At 49.2% G+C, this 21,550-nt stretch overlaps 1 protein-coding gene across 3 annotated transcripts in view; it reads left to right on the forward strand.

Moving 5' to 3' along the window:
• Positions 1-308: 308 nt before the first annotated feature.
• Positions 309-21,550, forward strand: part of C2CD2 (C2 calcium dependent domain containing 2) — a 63,027-nt gene continuing 41,785 nt past the window's right edge. For 2 of the 3 annotated variants that reach the window (XM_029214331.1, XM_029214332.1), the window contains exons 1-2: positions 309-947; positions 16,229-16,327. In XM_029214331.1, the coding sequence (XP_029070164.1) occupies positions 675-947; positions 16,229-16,327 (372 nt within the window). In that variant the 5' untranslated portion in view covers positions 309-674. The remainder of the gene's footprint in view (positions 948-16,228; positions 16,328-21,550) is intronic. The other variant, XR_003792329.1, reaches the window with a different exon arrangement.

Below are 21,550 nucleotides of genomic sequence, written 5' to 3' on the forward strand. Positions count from 1 at the left end.
CGCAGGAGGATGCAGCGCCGGGCGCACACGCGGCCACCGCGCAGCCACGGTCCGGGCGAAGGCGCCGGAGGTGGCAGGCGGTGCGCTCACACGGCCGGCGGGGGCCGAGGCCGCAGCGGGGGCGGGGTCGGCAGGGGAGCTGGGCGCTGGGCCTTTCAAGGGGCGGGCGGGGCGGGCCGCGGGGAGCGGCGAGCGGCGAGGACGACCCGGGCTCAGGGAAGGCCCAGGCCCCGCCCCGCCCCGCCCCGCCCCGCAGGCCGCGCCCCTTCCCCCGCCCCGCGGCCCCGCCCCTCCTCCGGCTGCCGCTGGGCCGCGGGCGGGACGCCTGGGGCGGCTCGCTGGAGGAAAGGCGTCCGGCTACGGCCCCGGGAACTACCAGACGCCCGAGTCGGGAACGCGGGACACCGCGTTTGCCAGGGGAGACGCAGTCCCGGGCCGTGGCCGTCGTGAGCCGGCTGGGCTTTTCCTCCCGCTCACCCCGCCCGCCGGCCTCTCGGCGCCCGGGGCCCGCGTCGCCAGCCGCCTGGATCCGCCCGCCGCGCCCCCTCCCCGCCCCCCCGCGAGCCCCGGGCGGCCGCGAGCTGATGTCCTGAGCTCGCCGCCCGCGGGCTGTGCGCCCGGCCAGGGGCTGCCTGGGAAGTTGGGGCGAGGCGCGCCGGGTATGCGCCATCACCATGTCCCGCCTGGACTCGTGGCTCGGTGAGGTCCAGTGGCTGGGCTTGGTGGCGCTCTTCGTCGTGGCCTTGGGCACTGTGGGCCTGTACCTGGCGCAGTGGGCGCTGGCCAGGGCACGACCCCGCTCCCCGAGGCGGGCGGCGGAGCCCGGCGAGGGCCAGCACCCCGAGCCGGATGCGCTGCTCGCCTGGATCGTGACGCTGAGCATCTGGAGGAAGCAGTGGCAGGCCGCCTGGGTGGCCGCCCTGAACGATGAGGCCAAACGGAGAGCGGTGAGTTTCCGTGAGGGCCGGTCGTGCTGCGGGGTCGGGCGCGGTGATCTCGGGGCGCGGGTTCAGAGCAGAGCTCTTCTTCCTTGGAGCCTCGCCACAGCCCTTGACTGATTCAAGGGGCAGAGCATCCTTGAAAGTTAGGAGAAAGACCCTGAAGACTGGAGGACCCTTGATGGGGAATCAAGACAAAATGATTCGATTTTATTAACCAGACATGAGGTGTGCCAGGCCCTAGGCTCCACAGGAGGGACAGACTGGCTGTTGGAGAGACTTTTCGGGGTGCCCCTTCCCCTTCAGGCTCATACTCGCCCTTCCTGGCGTCCCAGGTGGATTCCCGTATTCAGGTGGACACCGAACTGCTTTTGCACCTGAATAACTGTGAACCAAATATGCTTCCGCGTACACAGCTGAATTTCGCCCAGCGTGTTATTTCCAGAAGGTTTGCATTCCTTGGCATTTAAAATTAGTGACCGTTGAGGGCTAGCCACTCGCCAGACATGTACTGGGGGCTTCAGGTACGTCTGTCATCTCTGAATCCTCGCAACTCCTGCGACAGAGGCGTTGTCAACATTTTACAGGTGGGGAAACTGAGGCCTGGAAAGGTTAGGTAATCCGCCCAAGGTCACACAGCCTGTGGGTGGCAGAGCTGGGATTTGAACCCACCTATCTCCTACCTCAAAGCTCAGGGGCTTATGACGGAGCTCTGCTACCTCATGCTCCTGCGGTTATGTTTCTTGTCTGGTTAATGACTGGATGACTTATTTTTGCTTCTAAGACATCTTGGTTTAATGACAAGCTCCTGGCGTCTGCTATTTCTAGGTGTTCCACAGGAGGAATGGGGGCCTGGGGGGTTTGGGGTACCTCCCAGTCTTCGCCTGTCCTGATGGCTCCCAGGTGTACCACATTCCGCCACCGGCTTGGGAACTCAGTGGAGAAGCCTGTGGCGCTTTGCTTTGGAAATAGTGAGTGCTGTATGTCTGGACCATCAACCTTCAAAATATTCCACGGTGGGCCCTCTGTGTGGTCTTTGCGCATGGCCTTGACTGACTCACATAGCCACGGATTTAAAAAACAAAATAGCTTTGAGTGTGAATGAGGATAAATCCAACAAAAGACCGTGTTCTGAACCCTGGGGGGGGGGGGGAAAAATAACCGTAACCTCTGGATGAAAAAAGCCTTCAAGGTCATTTGACTGCCGTCTGCCTCGGTGCCTGGAGTCCGTGCCGCGGCCGCCAGAACCGGACAGCTCTTCAGGGGGGCCACCCCACCTCTTGTGGGAGCCCCTAAAGCCATGTGACCTCACCTATGTGAGCAAACACAGCTTTGTTTCCCCACGAAGCTGCTGTCGTTGATCCCTGGTTGACCTGGTGTCCAGGGCCTGCGTTCCGGGGCTGAGTACGCTGCAGGCTGGAGTTGTGAGCGGGTGAAAGTCTTGCCCCAGCTGGATGAGACAGGGCGCGTGACGTGGGCCACTGATTCTGCTTCTCAGCCTTTCGTGAGCTGTAACATGCGTGTTGGTGTTGCGTGAATGATCTGTAGGGTCCTGGTCATCCCCCTGGGACTCCTGAGAGGGTCAGGCAGAGGCACGAGCCTCCCTCCTGTAAGCCTGGGACAGTCCTGCTTAACCCATTCTGCCGTGTTCCCTGACATTTCCTGATTGGCTTAGAAACTATGATTGCCTTCGATATAATGCTTCCAGATTACCCTCTTGCCTGGAGCCCTCAGAGAGAAGGGAGGATATCCCTGCTCTGGAATTTGTCTGCTGAGAACTGAAGCAAATACCTGAAGGTTTCGGAGGCAAACCTTTCTCCCTACTCACTTGAATCCGTGTGGGAGGAGAGAGGGCCCTTGGCTCAGGGGGCGGGGAGAGATCTGGCTCCTTTGCACCTTCTCCGTTCTCTGCTATTCGCCATGCACTGCAGAGTCTTAGACGCCAGTTTTTCCAGAGCTCCTGCCCGGAAGGGGCAATAATGTACTGGGTTTAAGCTCAAGGCAGCCCTGAGTCTCCTCTGACAGTAGACTGGGTCTGACTGTGGTGTCAGGTGCGTGCGTGTGTGTGCGTGTGCGCGTGTGTGTGTGATGGGGGGGAGGGAATTGCTGGCGTCACTTTGCTCTCCCTGGTGCCTGGAAATGTTGCTCGATTTGAATTCAGATGGAACGTTCTGCAGGCTGATAGGATCTGGGTGACTCCTGCCCTGGCCTTGGCATACCTCTCCCCTGTCCTGGGCCATCCCGACCGCGACACTCATGACAGCGTGGGTGAGCAGGCCCTGGTGTTTCGTTAGCGGCTGTCCTGACCTGGCAGCCGGCCCTGCGGAGTCTCCCTCTGCCCTGCCTCCAACACGATTTCCACTAATCCCCGATTAGGGTTGACCCTCCAAGCCCTCACTCAGCCCGGCGTAGCGTCCCCCTTCTGCCCCCACCCTGTCCTGTTATCTGTCTGCCCTGGCCCGGGAGGAGACCACTTCTCTGCCTATCGCTGGGGGACTGGCGGTAACTCAGGCATCTCCAGAGTCTTCCGTGCGAGGTGGGATTCTCTCCTGAATGGAGCGACTCCTCCCATTCTGTTTTACTCCAGCTTGTGTCTTAGGACTGCAAGGAACCCTAAGCCCTTCTCGCAGCACCTCTTGCTTCTCCGAAAGGCGAGACTGAGGCCCATGGGCTAGAGAGACTTGCCAGGGTTGACCTAGACCCTGGGCTGGGGGGTCTTCCTGGTCCATCCACGTCTGCAATCACGGTCCCCTGTGGGCAGCAAACTTGACCTTGAGACCCAAATGTTTCCTTTAGTTGCGGTCCAGCAAGAAAGGATAGAAGGGTGCGATTGTTTAATGCATCATCCCTAACAAAGGGGCTCCTATCTCCTAGGAGCTGAGGGTGGGTCAGTAGCTTGTGGAGTCTCCTTTGGCCCCGGATGACCAGTGACTGTGGCACTGCAGGTTCCCTGTGTCAGAGGGCCCCTGGGATTGTAACCCTCACTCTGAATAATTAGAATGGTGAATTGGAGAGACAGGTGAGGAAACCGTGGCTGCTCTGCCAGCTGGTCGGGCTGATGCCAGGTGTTTGGGGAACACTGGCAAATTGCCTAGAGAGCTTTGAAAAAATACACATGCCTGCTCCCTCCCCCACTTCAGACTTAGGAAGTTGTTGGGGGCGCAGGGAGCTTCCTATATTTTTCACAAGTTCCCCGAGCTAGCCCCTCACTAGTGAGAAGCTGCTGGACACACACAGTGTCCGTAAGCCAGCCACCAGTCAGTCAGTCAGGTCCCCCTCACCCCACAATGTCTCTCCGCTCTGGCATCGCAAACACCTAATTCCAGCTGATCTGATGGCAGTTCGGTCCCAGAGAACAGAAAGTTCCTGGAACTGGCTCAGTCACCAGACTGGGAACTAATGCTGTATTATTTAAAGGCAACAGCTGAGGTTTTCCCTTTGGTTCCCCTGCATTTATTTACATGAACATTTACAAAGTGGTTTGGGGTGACAGTCACCCCAGCAATGGTCCACACCTGGTGGCTCCAGTGTTGCCGTTTCCACAGCAGGTCACCAGCTATGGAAGCCAGTGTGCCCATGGTCCCCTGCCCCCTCCCGGTGGGCTGGACAGCGCCTTCCTCCCAAGGCTGCTGCTGTTGGGACCACGTGGGGGGAGCAGCATTCTGAGAGTGAGGGCCACGTTCTGGACTTGTCCAGCAGGCCCAGGCCCCGGGTGGGGAGGGTTAACAGAGCTGTTTGTCTCTTTAGTCTTTTGCCCCAGGATTTTTTTCAGAGGAATGTTCTAAATGCAAATGACCGAGACTGTAGGACAATTTGTGGTCTTTGTGGGGAAAAAAAAAAAATGTCCTGTGAACTTAGAACATGTTATTAATAGCTCTGACTCGTATAGGAGGTGTGGCAACTTGAAAAGTAAACAAAGTGACAAGACTTGGGAGTTTCCTTATTCTATAATGAGCTTCCTTTGAGTGCTGCTCCCAAAAATTCAAGCTCCTTGACCACCCACGGTGACCACAGTCTAGGTCAGCTGGTAAGAATGGGAAGGCACTCTCTACCTGACCCCCAAACCGGTCTCCTTTCCATTGCTCAAACATTCAGTGTTCTCTCCTGTGTGGGATCTTCCCGCAAGGCATTTCTTGTGTCTCCAACATTATTTAACCTTTCTCCTTATTTAACTCCTGTCAGTATTTCAGGTCTCAGCACAGGGGTCCCTGACCTTCTCATTTTTTGGAGGTTGCTGCCCCACCCTCTCCCCAGCAGGACCCTGTGGTCGCTGGTGCCCTCGTCAGCTCCCAGGATTGTGAGGGAGGCCAGAGCCCTGTCCGTCCAGGCACAGCGCACCCGGTGCCCAGTGCACGGCTGGCTTGGGCCGGGTGGCGATTGGAGCATGAATAACAGGCCCTGTTAGAAACTTGTCGCTGGAGGGGGACAAACGGTGGAGATGCGCATCACCCCGTCTGGACACAGGCCTCCCCTGCTTGGGAGCTGGCCAGGCCTGGGCTAAACAAGCTGTTTAATGTGCTTTGTTTTTCACTTCTAAAGAATCAACATCAAAGGAGGCTCACTGATGACTTTGCAAACTGTCAATAGAAACGAGGAGTAGATGCCAGTTCAGGTTGTTCTTTGCATTCACCCATTCTCTCAGCAAGACGGGAATTCAGGGGAAGGAAGAGTGGGTGTAGTGTTAGTGTCAACTAAAATGCAGCCAAAGCTAGCATCCACTCCTGTCAGCCCCTCGTGGGCTGCTGAGGAGGGAAGGGACCTCTTGAGCCACTCGGAAGAGCTGTGTGGCCACTGCTTAGGCTGGAAGGCAGCTATGGGGCTGTGTGACCTTGGGCAAGCCCTGGCCTCTCTGTGCTTCATCCATGGAAGAGGATAAGTTTGGGTTCAGTCTGGAAAGCAGCATCCACTCCAGATGCGATGAGATCTGTGCGAGGCCTTTAGTCAATAGAGTCAATAAAGATGGGCTGCTTTCTTGTAACATCTTCCTTAAAAAAAAAAAGCTTTAAATTTTTTACTGCTTTTAGATTTAGAGAGAAGTTTCAAAAATAATTCAGTTTCCATACTTTCCTCAGCCAGCCTTACATAACCATAGCACAAGAGCAGAACCAAGAAATTAACATTGGTACGATGTCACTATAATACAGTATAATGATACTAACACTGTAAAAATATGAGAAATTAACATTGGTATAATGTTACTATGTTTCATAGTACAATCATATTATCATTGTAACCTATAAGAAATTAATATTGGCACAATGTTACTATATTTTATAATGAAATGATATTAACATTGTAACAGTACAAGAAATTAACAGAAGTTTCTAACTAAACTGAAGACCCTACTTTTTTAACATCTTTGTTGGAATATAATTGCTTTACAATGTTGTGTTAGTTTCTGCTGTATAACAAAGTGAATCAGCTGTACGTATACATATATCCCCATATCTCCTCCCTCTTGTGTCTCCCTCCCTCCCACCCTCCCTATCCCACCACTCTAGATGGTCACAAAGCACCGAGCTGATCTCCCTGTGCGATGCAGCTGCTTCCCAATAGCTATGTACTTTACATTTAGTAGTGTATATATGTCAATGCTACTCTCTCATTCGTCCCAGCTTACCCTTCCCCCTCCCCGTGTCCTCAAGTCCATTCTCTACGTCTCTGTCTTTATTCCTGTCCTGCCCCTAGGTTCATCAGAACCATTTTTTTTTTTTTTAGATTCCATATATATGTGTTAGCATATGGTATTTGTTTTTCTCTTTCTGACTTACTTCACTCTTTTTGACACACTCTAGGTCCATCCACCTCACTACAAATAACTCAATTTCCTTTCTTTTTATGGCTGAGTAATAGTCCATTGTATACATGTGCCACATCTTCTTTCTGCGTTCCTCTGTCAACAGATACTTAGGTTGCTTCCATGTCCTGGCCATTGTAAATAGAGCTGCAATGAACATTGTGGTACATGACTATTTTTGAATTATGGTTTTCTCAGGGTATATGCCCAGTAGTGGGATTGCTGGGTCATATGGTAATTCTATTTTTAGTTTTTTAAGGACCTTCATACTGTTCTCCATAGTGGCTGTATCAATTTACATTCCCACCAACAGTGCAAGAAGGTTCCCCTTTCTCCACACCCTCTCCAGCATTTATTTGTAGATTTTTTGATGATGGTCATTCTGAACGGTGTGAGGTGGTACCTCATTGTAGTTTTGATTTGCATTTCTCTAACGATTAGTGATGTTTCATGTGTTTGTTGGCAATCTGTATATCTTCTTTGGAGAAATGTCTGTTCAGGTCTTCTGCCCATTTTTGGATTGGGTTGTCCGTTTTCTTGATATTGAGCTGCATGAGCTGCTTGTAAATTTTGGAGATTAATCCTTTGTCAATTGTTTGGTTGGAAATATTTTCTCCCATTCTGAGGGTTGTCTTTTCATCTTGTTTATGGTTTCCTTTGCTGTGCAAAAGCTTTTAAGTTTCATTAGGTCCCATTTGTTTATTTTTGTTTTTATTTCCATTTCTCTAGGAGGTGGGTCAGAAGGATCTTGCTGTGATTTATGTCACAGAGCGTTCTGCCTATGTTTTCCTCTAAGGGTTTGATAGTGTCTGGCCTATCAAACACTATTTAGGTCTTTAGTCCATTTTGAGTTTTATGTGTATGGTGTTAGGCAGTGTTCTAATTTCATTCTTTTACATGTAGCTGTCCAGTTTTCCCAGCACCACTTATTGATGAGGCTGTCTTTTCTGCATTGTATGTTCTTGCCTCCTTTATCAAAAATAAGGTGACCATAGGGCTTCCCTGGTGGCGCAGTGGTTGAGATCCCGCCTGCCAATGCAGGGGGCATGGGTTCGTGCCCCCGTCCGGGAAGATCCCACATGCCACGGAGTGGCTGGGCCCGTGAGCCATGGCCGCTGAGCCTGCACGTCAGGAGCCTGTGCTCCGCAACGGGAGAGGCCACAACAATGAGAGGCCCGCGTACCGCAGAAAAAAAAAAAGAAAGGTGACCATATGTGCGTGGGTTTATCTCTGGGCTTTCTATCCTGTTGCATTGATCTATATTTCTGTTTTTGTGCTAGTACCATACTGTCTTGATTACTGTAGCTTTGTAGTATGGTCTGAAGTCAGGGAGCCTGATTCCTCCAGCTCCGTTTTTCTTTCTCAAGATTGCTTTGGCTCTTCGGGGTCTTTTATGTTTCCATACAAATTGTGACATTTTTTGCTCTAGTTCTGTGAAAAATGCCATTGGTAGTTTGATAGGGATTGCATTGATACTACCCAAAGATTGCTTTGGGTAGTATAGTCATTTTCACAATGTTGATTCTTCCAATCCAAGGACATGGTATATCTCTCCATCTGTTTGTATCATTTTTAATTTCTTTCATCAGTGTCTTATAGTTTTCTGCGTACAGGTCTTTTGTCTCCTTAGGTAGGTTTATTCCTAGGTATTTTATTCTTTTTGTTGCAGTGGTAAATGGGAGTGTTTCCTTAATTTCTCTTTGAGATTTTTCATTATTAGCGTATAAGAATGCAAGAGATTTCTGTGCATTAATTTTGTATCCTGCTACTTTACCAAATTCTTTGATTAGCACTAGTAGTTTTCTGGTAGCATCTTTAGGATTCTCTATGTATAGTATCATGTCATCTGCAAACAGTGACAGCTTTACTTCTTCTTTTCTGATTTGGATTTCTTTTATTTCTCTTTCTTCTCTGATTGCTGTGGCTAAAACTTCCAAAACTGTGTTGAATAATAGTGGTGAGGGTGGGCATCCTTGTCTTGTTCCTGATTTTAGGGGAAATGGTTTCTGTTTTTCACCATTGAGGATGATGTTGGCTGTGGGTTTGTCATATATGGCCTATATTATGTTGAGGTAAGTTCCCTCTATGCCTACTCTCTGGAGAGTTTTTATCATAAATGGGTGTTGAATTTTGTCGAAAGCTTTTTCTGCATCTATTAAGATTATCATATGGTTTTTATCCTTCAGTTTGTTCATATGGTTTATCACATTGATTGATTTGCATATATTGAAGAATCCTTGCATTCCTGGGATAACCCCCACTTGATCATAATGTATGATCCTTTTAATGTGCTGTTGGATTCTGTTTGCTACTATTTTGTTGAGGATTTTTGCATCTACGTTGATCAGTGATATTGGCCTGTAGTTTTCTTTCTTTGTGACATCTTTGTCTGGTTTTGGTATCAGGGTGATGGTGGCCTTGTAGAATGAGTTTGGGAGTGTTCCTCCCTCTGCTATATTTTGGAAGAGTTTGAGAAGGATAGGTGTTAGCTCTTCTCTAAAGGTTTGATAGAATTCACCTGTGAAGCCATCTGGTCCTGGGCTTTTGTTTGTTGGAAGATTTTTAATCACAGTTTCAATTTCAGTGCTTGTGATTGGTCTGTTCATATTTTCTATTTCTTCCTTGTTCAGTCTTGGAAGACTGTGCTTTTCTAAGAATTTGTCCATTTCTTCCAGGCTGTCCATTTTATTGGCATATAGTTGCTTGTAGTAGTCTCTCATGATCCTTTGTATTTCTGCTGTGTCAGTTGTTGCTTCTCCTTTTTCTTGTCTAATTCTGTTGACTTGAGTCTTCTCCGTTTTTTTCTTGTTGAGTCTGGCTAGTGATTTATCAATTTTGTTTATCTTCTCAAAGAACCAGCTTTTAGTTTTATTGATCTTTGCTATCGTTTCCTTCATCTCTTTTTCATTTATTTCTGATCTGATCTTTATGATTTCTTTCCTTCTGCTAACTTTGGGGTTTTTTTGTTCTTCTTTCTCTAATTGCTTTAGGTATAAGGTTAGGTTGTTTATTTGAGATGTTTCTTGCTTCTTGAGGTAGGATTTTATTGCTATAAACTTCCCTCTTAGAACTGCTTTTGCTGCATCCCATAGGTTTTTGGTCATTGTGTTGTCACTGTCATTTGTTTCTAGGTATTTTTTGATTTCCTCTTTGGTTTCTTCAGTGATCTCTTGGTTATTTAGTAACATATTGTTTATCCTCCATGTGTTTGTATTTTTTACACTTTTTTTCCCTGTAATTGATATCTAGTCTCATAGCATTGTGGTCAGAAAAGATACTTGATACAATTTCAGTTTTCTTCAATTTACCAAGGCTTGGTTTGTGACCCAAGATATGATCTATCCTGGAGAATGTTCCATGGGCACTTGAGAAGAAAATGTATTCTGTTGTTTTTTGGATGGAATGTCCTATAAATATCAATTAAGTCCATCTTGTCTAATGGGTCATTTAAAGCTTGAATTTCCTTATTTATTTTCTGTTTGGATGATCTGTCCATTGGTGAAAGTGAGGTGTTAAAGTCCCCTACTATTATTGTGTTACTGTTGATTTCCGCTTTTATGGCTGTTAGCATTTGCCTTATGTATTGAGGTGCTCCTATGTTGGGTGCGTAAATATTTACAATTGTTACATCTTCTTCTTGGATTGATCTTTATGTAGTGTCCTTCTTTGTCTCTTGTAGTAGTCTTTATTTTAAAGTCTATTTTGTCTGATATGAGAATTGCTACTCCAGCTTTCTTTTGATTTCCATTTTCATGGAATATCTTTTTCCATCCCCTCACTTTCAGTCTGTATGTGTCCCTAGGTCTGAAGAGGGTCTCTTGTAGACAGCGTATATATGGGTCTTGTTTTTGTATCCATTCAGCCAGTCTGTGTCTCTTGGTGGGAGCATTTAATCCATTCGTGTTTAAGGTAATTATCGATATGTATGTTCCTATTCCCATTTTCTCAATTGTTTTGGGTTTGTTATTGTTGATCTTTTCCTTCTCTTGTGTTTCCTGCCTAGAGAAGTTCCTTTAGCATTTGTTGTAAAGCTCGTTTGGTGGTGCTGAATTCTCTTAACTTTTGCTTGTCTGTAAAGATTTTAATTTCTCTGTTGAATCTGAAAGAGATTCTTGCTGGGTAGAGAAATCTTGGTTGTAGGTTTTTCCCTTTCATCACTTTAAATATGTCCTGCCACTCCCTTCTGGCTTGCAGAGTTTCTGCTGAAAGATCAGCTGTTAACCTTATGGGGATTCCCTTGTATGTTATTTGTTGCTTTTCCCCTGCTGCTTTTAATATTTTTTCTTTGTATTTAATTTTTGATAGTTTCATTAGTATGTGTCTTGGTGTGTTTCTCATTGGATTTATCCTGTATGGTACTCCCTGTGCTTCCTGGGCTGGATTGACTATTTCCTTTCCCATGTTAAGGAAGTTTTCAACTATAATCTCTTCAGATATTTTCTCAGACATTTCTTTTCGTCTTCTTCTTCTGGGACACCTGTAATTCAAATGTTGGTGTGATTAATGTTGTCCCAGAGGTCTCTGAGACTGTCCTCAATTCTTTTCATTCTTTTTTCTTTATTCTGCTCTGGGGTGGTTATTTCCACTGTTTTATCTTCCAGGTCACTTATCCGTTCTTCTGCATCAGTTGTCCTGCTATTGATTCCTTCCAGAGAATTTTTAATTTCATTTATTGTGCTGTTCATCATTATTTGTTAGCCTTTTAGTTCTTCGAGGTCCTTGTTAAACATTCCTTGTATTTTCTCCAATCTGTTTCCAAGATTTTGGATTATCTTTACTGTCATTACTCTGAATTCTTTTTCAGGTAGACTGCCTATGTCCTCTTCATTTGTTTGGTCTCGTGGGTTTTTACCTTGCTCCTTCATCTGCTGTGTGTTTCTCTGTCTTCTTATTTTGCTTAATTTACTGTGTTTGGGGTCTCCTTTTCTCAGGCTGCAGATTCGTAGTTCCCGTTGTTTATTGGTGGGTAAGGTTGGTTCAGTGGCTTGTGTAGGCTTCCTGGTGGAGCAGACTGGTGCCTGTGTTCTGGTGGATGAGGCTGGATCCTGTCTTTCTGGTGGGCAGGGCTGCGGCCGGTGGTGTGTTTTGGGGTGTCTGTGACCTTAGTATGATTTTAGGCAGCCTCTCTGCCAGTGGGTGGGGCTGTGCTCCTGTCTTGCTAGTTGTTTGGCATGGGGCCTCCAGCACTGGGGCTTGCTGGTCATTGGGTGGAGCTGTGTCTTAGTGTTGAGGTGGGGATCTCTGGGAGAGCTCTCGCCGATTGATATTACATGGGGCCAGGAGGTCTCTGGTGGTCCAACGTCCTGAACTCGGCTCTCCCACCTCAGAGTCTCAGGCCTGACACCAGACCGGAGCACCAGACCCTGTCAGCCACATGGCTCAGAAGAAACGGGAGAAAAAAAGAAAGAAAAATAATAATAAAATAAAATAATTAAAATTAAAAAAATATTAAAATAAAAAATTATAAAGTAATTTAAAAACAAGAAGACAGTTACGAAACCAATAAACAAATCTGCCAGTGATAACAAGAGCTAAAAACTATACTAAGATAAACATAAAAATCAGAAACAAGTCAGTCGTAGACAGCAAACCCCAAGTCTACAGTTGCTCCCAAAGTCCACTGCCTCAATTTTGGGTTGATTTGTTGTCTATTCAGGTATTCCACAGATGCAGGTACCTCAAGTCGCTTGTGGGGATTTAATCCGCTGCTCCCGAGGCCGCACAGAGATTTCCCTTCTGTTCTTTGTTCGCAGAGCTCCCGGGGCTCAGCTTTGGATTTGGCCCCGCCTCTACATGTAGGTTGCCCTCAGGCATCTGTTCCCGCCCAGACAGGACAGGGTTAAAGCAGTGGCCGATTAGGGGACTCTGGCTCACTCAGGCCGGGGGCGGGGGTGGGGGAGGGAGGGGTACGGTAGTTAAAATTGGAATGCGGGGCAAGCCTGCCAGAGCAGAGGCCGTGGTGACTTTGCAACAGCCTGAATTTCACCGGCTTTCCGCCAGTATTCTTTTATTGTTCCAGGGTCCCGTTCAGATCCTACCTGGATTGAGTTGCTGCTTTGCGTTTGTCTCCTGCAGGCTGTAACAGTTTCCCAGTCTTCCCTTGTTTCTTTGTGACCTTGACAATTCTGAGGACTATTGATTGTTATTTTGCCAAATGTCCCTCAGTTTGGTGTTTTCACACAATTGGACTGCAGTTATACAAACCACGGAAGTGATGCGCCCCTTTCAGTGTGCTGCGTCACGGGGTGCGTGATGTCAGTGTGGCGTACCGCTGGGGAGAAGCAGTGGCCTTCGTTCCTTGGTTAAGGTGATTTCCGCCTGTTTCTCTTCTTACATCTTAGGTCTCCTCTTATCCTTTCCTGCTATAATTACCACATAACTTGGGGAGATACTCTGAGGTTGTACAAATCCTGTCACCCCTCATACTTTCTCACTGATTTTGGCATCCATCTGTGTATCTGGTCTGCAGCCATTGACTTCCGTGGAGTTGGCCTAATGATGATGTTCTGTTTCCCTCTCTCCTTCTACATTTATTCATTGGAATTCCACTGCAGGAAAGAGCTGTCACTTCTCCTCCATCTATATATGTAATTGATTATTTACATCAGTATGGACGCATGGGTATTTATTTTATTCCATGGGTTATAATTCAGTACCATCACTATTTATTTTGTTGCTTAAACTGTTCTTGTTTTGGCCATTAGAAGCTCTTTTGTGTCCTTCCATCGGGATATATATATATACACACACAGTTTTTTTCTTTTCTTAGCATTTCCTTTCTTGACGGTTCCACAAGGTGTTTGCTCTGAGCTCATCTTGTATTTTCCTCTTCTCTGGCCCTGGATTCAGCCACTTTTCTAAGCAGCTCTGATTCCTTTTCCTGGAGAAGTGTTTAGAAAACAAGATCTGGGCATCAGGTGTGCTCATTACTGCTGGGGTCTCATTGCTTCTAGACCCTCTTAGTGGACAGACCTAGGAAATGTATATGTGGATGCTAACACATTCATGTGCACACATCTCTCTGTCTGCATCTTCGAAACCACGACTATACCTATACCCTGGATTCCAGGTCAATGGCACAGAGTTCATTTTCATCTTCCCCTTTCCTTATCTCGAACTTCTTCCTCCAGAAGTGAGGTATGTGGGACTTACTCTCTGTAGCATATTTATTTGGCCAATTCTAGTTTACACATAGCTTACTTTCTGAATTGCTGACCTGTACCCCCATGAGAAACACATTTACTGACTAGATTCTAGCATTTATGTGCAGCCAGGATACTGTTTTCTCCAGTTTCTCAGGTTAGATCTGTTCCCCACCCCTTCGCGTGGTCGTGTTCTTTACTTGTAGTGGAGTGAGGTTTGCCTTCTATCTGGGTTTCCTCCCATATCCAGATTTTTCAAAAATCCATCTTTCGCCAGTGATTTGGGATGCCACCTTTGTCACATACCGTGTCCACACGTGTTGGGGTCTATTCTGGACATCCTGTTCCAGCCCTACTAGTCGTCTGCGTTTTCACGCTTTGAATCACAGAGGTTCTAGAGTGCGTCTTAACGTCAAGGAGAGCTAGTCTCTTGTTTTGCTTTCGCAGTGTTTTCCTGGCCATTCCTGCCTCTTGCTTTTCCTGTGGATGTAAAATCTTGCTCTAGCCTGAGTGGGGTTGAGTCCGGAACGGGGCTGCCTTCCCAAGGACAGGGTGCAGAGATGTGGGAGTTTGTGGTTATGCTGCATGCACGCCGGGCTTCCTGAAACTCAAGGATCAAGCAGAAAGGGATGGGGAACCTCTGGGTCCTTATTTTAATTTCATAATGTATTTCCTTCGCGAGACTGCCCCTTGACATTAACTTCCCTAGCAAAATATTTCCAGGGTTTTCATTCAGAAGCTGTCATACATAAGAGGGCATAGATGGCACCTCCTGACGGGCAGGGGCAGGAGGTGGCATCGGGGCTGCTTAAGGCAACATGGTGTCTTCAGGCTGGCGCAGAAGGTGCGCTGTTTCACACGCAGTCCCGGCGGCTGTAACGACTCCCGCAAGGGGTCAGCTCCCTGCCTGGTGCTAGGCTCTGTGCTGGGTGCTGCGCTTTCAGCCACGCAGCTTGGCACACAGGGGAGGTCATCCCCAAGCCCCTGGTCAGCAGGTCACACCAAAACAAGCTCTAGCCGTGGAGAATGTCAGCAGAGCAGCCCCCAAAGCACGGCTTTATCACGCTTGAGAAGTAGATTTAATTCTTCCCTGATGATTTTTAGGGGGTGAGATCAATGTTGCTAAGACAGGGTGAGGTTAGAAGCATGTCAGTGACAATGTTCTGTGCCTTGTAGGTTTACTCTGGGTCACTGGGAATTCTTAAGACACAGCCCCGTGATGACTTCATTCTTATTCCTCTGCACTGCACTTGCCAGCAGAGCTTTGGTGCCTTTTTGTACCATTTTAATTCCCTACCCTTGTTCTGGCCTTGTAGTTGGAACCAGCACATCACGGCTGAGAGTCTCAGAAATCGATGAGATATGGAGGGAAGTTGTGGGTCTGAGTCTCTTTTTTAACCAGTCGATCGGAGCTCGCTTGACAATGATGTACTTTCTGGAACATGTCAGGAAAAGAATTTAAGAAGAGTTTCGTTCCGGGGGTCGTATTGTAGGCATAAGTGTTCAGCTTCTCAAGAGAATTTATTTTTAAAAGGCCAAGACTTGGTTGGCAATCCAAGCCTGATTTGTTCTTTTATAAAACGTCAGTCTTGTTGCCTTGTGGTCATATCCATTACTTGCACGTCTTGCACTTGGAGATTTTAATTGCAAGAACCAAAATGGACATAGGGCGACAAGCCACAGAGGACTTTTCTGGAAGCTTACGGGGATGCACAGAGCCGAGGGCGGGGTTGAACCAGGAGACCCTGGAGGGCAGGAGCCTGGCAGCTCTGGAGGAACCCGATCCTTGGGCATGGCCACCAGCCCAAGTTCATTTCCAGCCAAGGAATCCCAAATTCCAGGGAGAAGCAGCCACAGCCTCCCACTGCGCCCCTGCCCCCGGGTTCCCCCTCCTGCGCCGTTTGGGCAGTGGGAGAGGAGAAGGGGGCCGCCCTCAGTAGAGTGCCAGCGCCCACGTGGAACAGGGAGAGGTGATTCTCTGAAACCGGAGAGAGTGCTTTCCCAGAAGAAGGGTAGCACAGCCCTTGAACCTGCTGTACCTGGCCAGGTGCTGTGCGTGTACTCCAGACCCACCGTCCACCCCAGGAGCCTGGGCTTCTCCCCTTACACCGTCAACACGAACTCTCAAAATACCCTTTGCCGCCTTTACTGCAACATCTTTGGGTTCGTCCCTGCGCTCCTTACTGTTATTGGCCCGTCGCTGCTACTTAGAGGCATGGATTGAACCAAAGGAAGCCAGACCACACGTTCTGAGGTCTGCCGAGCTTTGCGGCAAGTACGTCACTGCCTTTAGAAAGTAGCCACCCTGCCCGGCACTGCACCCATCTCCTCACTGTGCTTTTCCGTTCCAGGGCCCGCCACTCCTCTGCTTCCAGGAGGACCCGCTGCAGCAGCCCCTGGAGCTGGCCATGGGACAAGTGTCCAGCGTGACCCAGTCAGCCCAGGAGAAGGTGAGCCGGGCACCGTCACCTGCCTTGGGCCTTTCCTCACCGAGGAAGCGAATTTAAAGTGGGGTTGGAGGGCTTCCCTGGTGGTGCAGTGGTTGAGGGTCCGCCTGCCGACGCAGGGGACGCGGGTTCGTGCCCCGGTCCGGGAAGATCCCACACGCCGCGGAGCGGCTGGGCCCGTGAGCCATGGCCGCTGAGCCTGCGCGTCCGGAGCCTGTGCTCCGCAACGGGAGAGGCCACAGCAGTGAGAGGCCCGTGTACCAAAAAAATAAATAAATAAAAATAAAGTGGGGTTGGATAACTGGGTCACGCTGCTGTACAGCAGGGATTGGCACAGCATTGTAAATCGGCTAGACTTCAACTGAAAAAAGAAGAAAAGCTGGGGTGGGGGAATTTATTCTGTCTTAGAATTATTGAAAACGCCAGACACCTTACATCAAAAAAATAAGTCTGATCCATCAACTTGATGACTAGATAAATAAAATATGGCATATCCACATGATGGAGTATTATTTGGCCTCCTAAAGGAATGCAGTTTTGACACGTGTTCCCAAGTGGATGAGCCTCGAAGACAGTCCACTAAGTGAGAGAAGCCAGACATGAAAGGACACATAAGATTCCACTTATATGAAATATTCAGAATAGATAAATCAGTAGAGACAGAAAGTAGATTAGTGGTGTCCAGGGGCTGGGGCCGGGTAATGCTTGCGGGGACGTGAGCATTGACTGCTCAGGTGAACGGGGACAGGGTTTTGGGGGGTGACGAAAATGTTCTAAACTGGTGATATTTGTACAATGCTGTGAAATATATTTAAAAACCATTTAATTGTATAGTTTAAATAGGTGAATTATCTCTCTCTCTATATATATATATAGTTATATAAATAATATGTGAATAATTTCCGTAAGACGATATATAGATTTGAGTCATTTAGATATTATGTAGAGTTTATTTTATAGCTGCTAAGAGCTCACATGCTGAAGTTACTTTATTAGACTGGTCAAATACCATAAATAATTGTAAGTTCTTTTTTTTTTTTTTAACAGAAAGTATCTGTAGAAGTGCTGAGAAACTCTTAGGTACAAGGCTTACCCTTGTATCTCTGTATATTTTATTATCAAATTAAATGCATATCATTTAGCAGACAGCAAGGAGGGGGCACCTGGGTGGCCCCCCGGGCCCAGAAGGAGCTCCCATCCAGCCCCCTGGAACCCCACCTCTTGTGTATTTCCTCCCTGGCTCAGCTAGAGCATTGTTGGGGCATTTCAAACGTTTATTGTTCTGTGTGCACAATTTCACAAGAAGCTTTCTCCTTATAGAACGTGACAGTTTGGAGGTTCATCCAGGTTGATTTGTGTCGCTCTGGTTCGTTAGCTGGAACTACAGTTCAGGATTCTGGGTGGACCAGGGCTGATTTTTCCACCTTCCACTGATGGATAATTAGGTAGTTTTCTCTTTTTCTCAAGTACAGCAGAGCTGCCGTGGACTGTCTCCTGAGTCCTCAGGCACAAGAACGGGAGTATCTCCAGGGCGGGAGTGGCATTCCTAGGTTGTAGGTACGCACGCTTCAGCTCCACCGTGGATTCCAGAATTGGTCGCCCAGGGGCTGGCCCAGCTTCCTCTGCCGAAGCAACGCAGGGAAGCTCTCTTTCCCCACCCTTGGCCGATACGGGGGTCACAGAGCTCCATAAACCCTGCAACAAGCGTGGAGAAGTCTCTGGAAGATACTGGGAGGAAACTGGTGGCCACAAGGCAGGATGCTGACACCGGCACAGCCCATAACAGCTGGAAGGGGCCTTGCGAGCAGATGCTCCAGTGCCTAAGTTTCAAAGGCTGGGGGACTGAGGGAAAGATTGCTGCTGGCCTCACCTACCCAAGGCCCCTGCTTGGGAAGTGCCCCTGTGCAGTGAGTGCCCTATTATTACAAATAGACCCCAGGTCCCTTTGTGGTGGACAGTTTCTGTTTGCTGATTTCTGACACTGTCAGCGTTAAGAGAGGGACAGATCTCAGGGGCTGGCCTGGAGGTGCCGGGAGGGAGCAGAGATTGGAAATGGCAATAGACTATTTTTAAAGGTCTTGATATATAGTGCCGGAAAAGCATCCTTTGGAAAGTGGACAGTTAAACTGTGTTTGTTTTAATACCATTACAGAAATTGTGCATACCCGTCGAAAAGTTAAAAACAATATATAGAAGTGCGTAAGCTTTGTTTTAAGTCTGCCCCCTTCCTCTCTGCTCTCAGCCTTCCTTCCTCTGCTCCCCCCGGATAGGACCATGGACGGCTGTCCACGCTATCTTCTAGGAAGCTTTTTACCCAGTAAACTACTGGGAATGTGCACACGATCTTGTGTTCTTTTACAAGTTTCTTCGTAGTTCTTGACTCCTGTGTTTTTTTGACCAGGGACCGATTTTGTGGAAGACAACTTTTCCACGGATGGGGGGTGGGAAGCAGTGGAGGGGAGATGGTTCAGGCAGTAATGTGAGCGATGGGGAACGGCAGATGAAGCTTCGCTCGCTCGCCCACCACTCACCTCCTGCTGTGGGTTCCTGTTAGGCCACAGACCGGCCCCGGGGTTGGGGACCCCTGCGTTAAGCGAAGGACAGGCGTTGTCCCAGGAGCTCGTGCTCTAGGACTGCCTGTCGGGCAGGACACTGATGACGGTGTCTTCCTCCTCTTAGGATCTAAACACCCGCCATGGGTTCCAAACTTAGGTTGAATCCTGCGCCAGCAACGTCACGTGCTCTCTCTGCTCTGTGTAATTCTTGAGAAGGGAAGAACCGTAGCAGAGTCTGAGGACTCAGAAGGTGTCCAAGGAATGCAGACAGGAGATTCAATGACATCCCCCTCCCCTTTCCACGCTCCCTCCGGAGGAGTGTCAGGGTCTGTGCTTCTCATCCCTCTGACTCAGTCCTGACAAGGGACGTGTGGATGACGTTTGAGGTAACGAAAGGGATGACTCTGGGGTCTGGTGTCTAGTCACGTCTTCGATCAAGTAGATGAGAATGGGGTTCTGGTCTCCCTCTGTGAGCATCTTCCCAGCTTGGGTTTGGTCTTGAGTCTCCCGGCACGACCCTCGCAGAGCAGAACCGGGTCTCCCCTGCCTTCCAGTTGCCATGTGCTCGGACTTTTTCCTGCAGCCCCCGAAGACCCCCGTGTGCCAGAGCAGCTCCCTTTGCAAGTACCTGGCTCATCGGCAAGCCCCCCGCCCCCCGTCCTGCACAGAGAGTGGGGTCTTGCATAGCTTAGAGCACCTGAGTCACCCTGCAGGACCCGTGGGAGACGCACAGTCCACACCCTGCAGCTGTGGCTGAATTGGGGGCTTCTGAGCAGTTAACTCATGACTCTTCTGACACCAAATGTGTGCGATTTTTCTTGCACGCAACAAGCAGTCCTCCAGTTCTCAGGACGCCAACAGGGTGTCCTGCAATTCAACTCGATTCTGGCACTAACTACCCACACAGCACAGACCCTACAGGTTAAGGGCTCAGCCCAAGACTGCCCCTCCCTTTAGACGCCAACCCCAAGTCTGGGCCACCTGTACCCACCAACTGGCTATAAAGCGGCAGGTTCCCACAACCCCTTCCAAATGCTTGATCGTTTGCTAGAACAGCTCACAGAACTCGGGAAAGCACTTTACTTACTATTATCGGTGTCTAATAAAGGACACGGCTCAGGAACGGCCAAATGGCAGGTGCCTGGGACAGGGAAGGGAGAAGGGGTGGGGAGCTTCCACACTCTCCACGTGTACCGCCCTCCCAGCACCAGAAGCTCTCCGAACCCCATTGTTTAGGGGTTTTCTGGAGGTTCCATTACGGAGGCATGGCTGATTAAATCATAGGCATGGGTGTGTTCCCTCTCTAGTTGCCATCCCCTCCCCTGAAGTCCAGGTGGCAAAGCTGCTACCCTCTAACCACGCATTGGTCTTTCTGGCCTCCAGTCTCCATCCTGATGTTATCTAGCTCCCCCCCACCCCGCCCTGCAACCACCAGTCATCTCCGTAGTATACAAAAGACATTCGAGATTCCTCGGGCTTTGGGAGCTGTGTGCCAGGAACTGAGGACAAAGACGAGATACTTATCCCAAGAGGCAAGCTGTGCTGGGGCAGGGGCATTTTTCTAAAGGAGTTCTCCCCATGCAGGGCAGGACGCCTGTGCTCGTGTGGACGGGCATCTCTTCAGGTGGCGACTGGAGGCACCCCTGGGTCTCCAGGGCTCATGGTCTGCAGACACACGCTCAGCGTAGCCGGGTGGCAGACCCAGTGAGGGCTCGGTACCAAGAGGCATTCTCGGTGGGGCACTTCTTGTGGAGGAGAGCATTGCCCTTCACCTTCTCTCCAGGGCTCTGTGTGTCCTCCCTTCCAGTCTCAACACGCCCCCAGTACATTTCTCTCTCCCAGACTGTAATTGCGCTATTACACAAGAGTGTAAGCTATGTTCTCTTTCCTCGTGTCCTAGGAGAGGTTTGCTCCAGAATGTTTGACCCAGAAGGAGCAAACTTAATTTTTCAAGTGGCCTGAGAGCAGCTCTTCCTTCTTGGGGTGCAGCCGTAATCCCTCCAGGGCAAATGCGTGGGTTCGGAAGCTCTGTGAAGGCGTGAGGTCTACAAGGGCAGCGTGGGAGCTCTCCAAACGCGAATCAGGGTTAGGAGTGTTGTGCGGAGACGGGCACTCGCTGCAAAGGCCACACATGTACTTAGCAAGCGTGGCGAGTGTCCCTGTGAACGGGATGTATATGTGGAAGGCTTGCCAGGCAGAGCAGGGGTCACCTGCTGCTGGGGGACTGCAGTGACGCTGGCCTTCTCGGTGTGAGGCCCTCACTGAGCCACAGGCTTTGTGTCTGTAAAGGATGAATCCCTCCCTGGCCCCGGCCTGTGCAGCACCTGCAGGGCCCCTGCCACGTGGTAGCTCTGATGCCGTCGGGCAATAAGGGCCGTGTCTGTCCTCATTAGTGCCCACAGCTCTTCTCCGCCCAAGGAAGCGTTGTGCCCATTGTACGGAGGAGGAAACTGAGGCCAAGAGAGGCTGGGGCACTCGGGCAAGGGAACTAAGAGCTGCTGAATAACAGAGGCTGGAACTGAACCCGAGTCGGCCTCCAGAAACCAGCTCCAACCGCAATCCACCATAAACAGCACTGTTACTATTATTCTGTACATTTTTATTATCATTTCACTTAAGCTCCCACCCGCCCCCACCAGGAAAGAGACGGTGAAAATGGGAAAAAAGGAAC

This window comes from Monodon monoceros, unplaced genomic scaffold (assembly GCF_005190385.1).
Source record: "Monodon monoceros isolate NGI ecotype Baffin Bay Population unplaced genomic scaffold, NGI_Narwhal_1 Super_Scaffold_11, whole genome shotgun sequence".
NCBI classification, from domain to species: Eukaryota; Metazoa; Chordata; class Mammalia; order Artiodactyla; family Monodontidae; genus Monodon; species Monodon monoceros.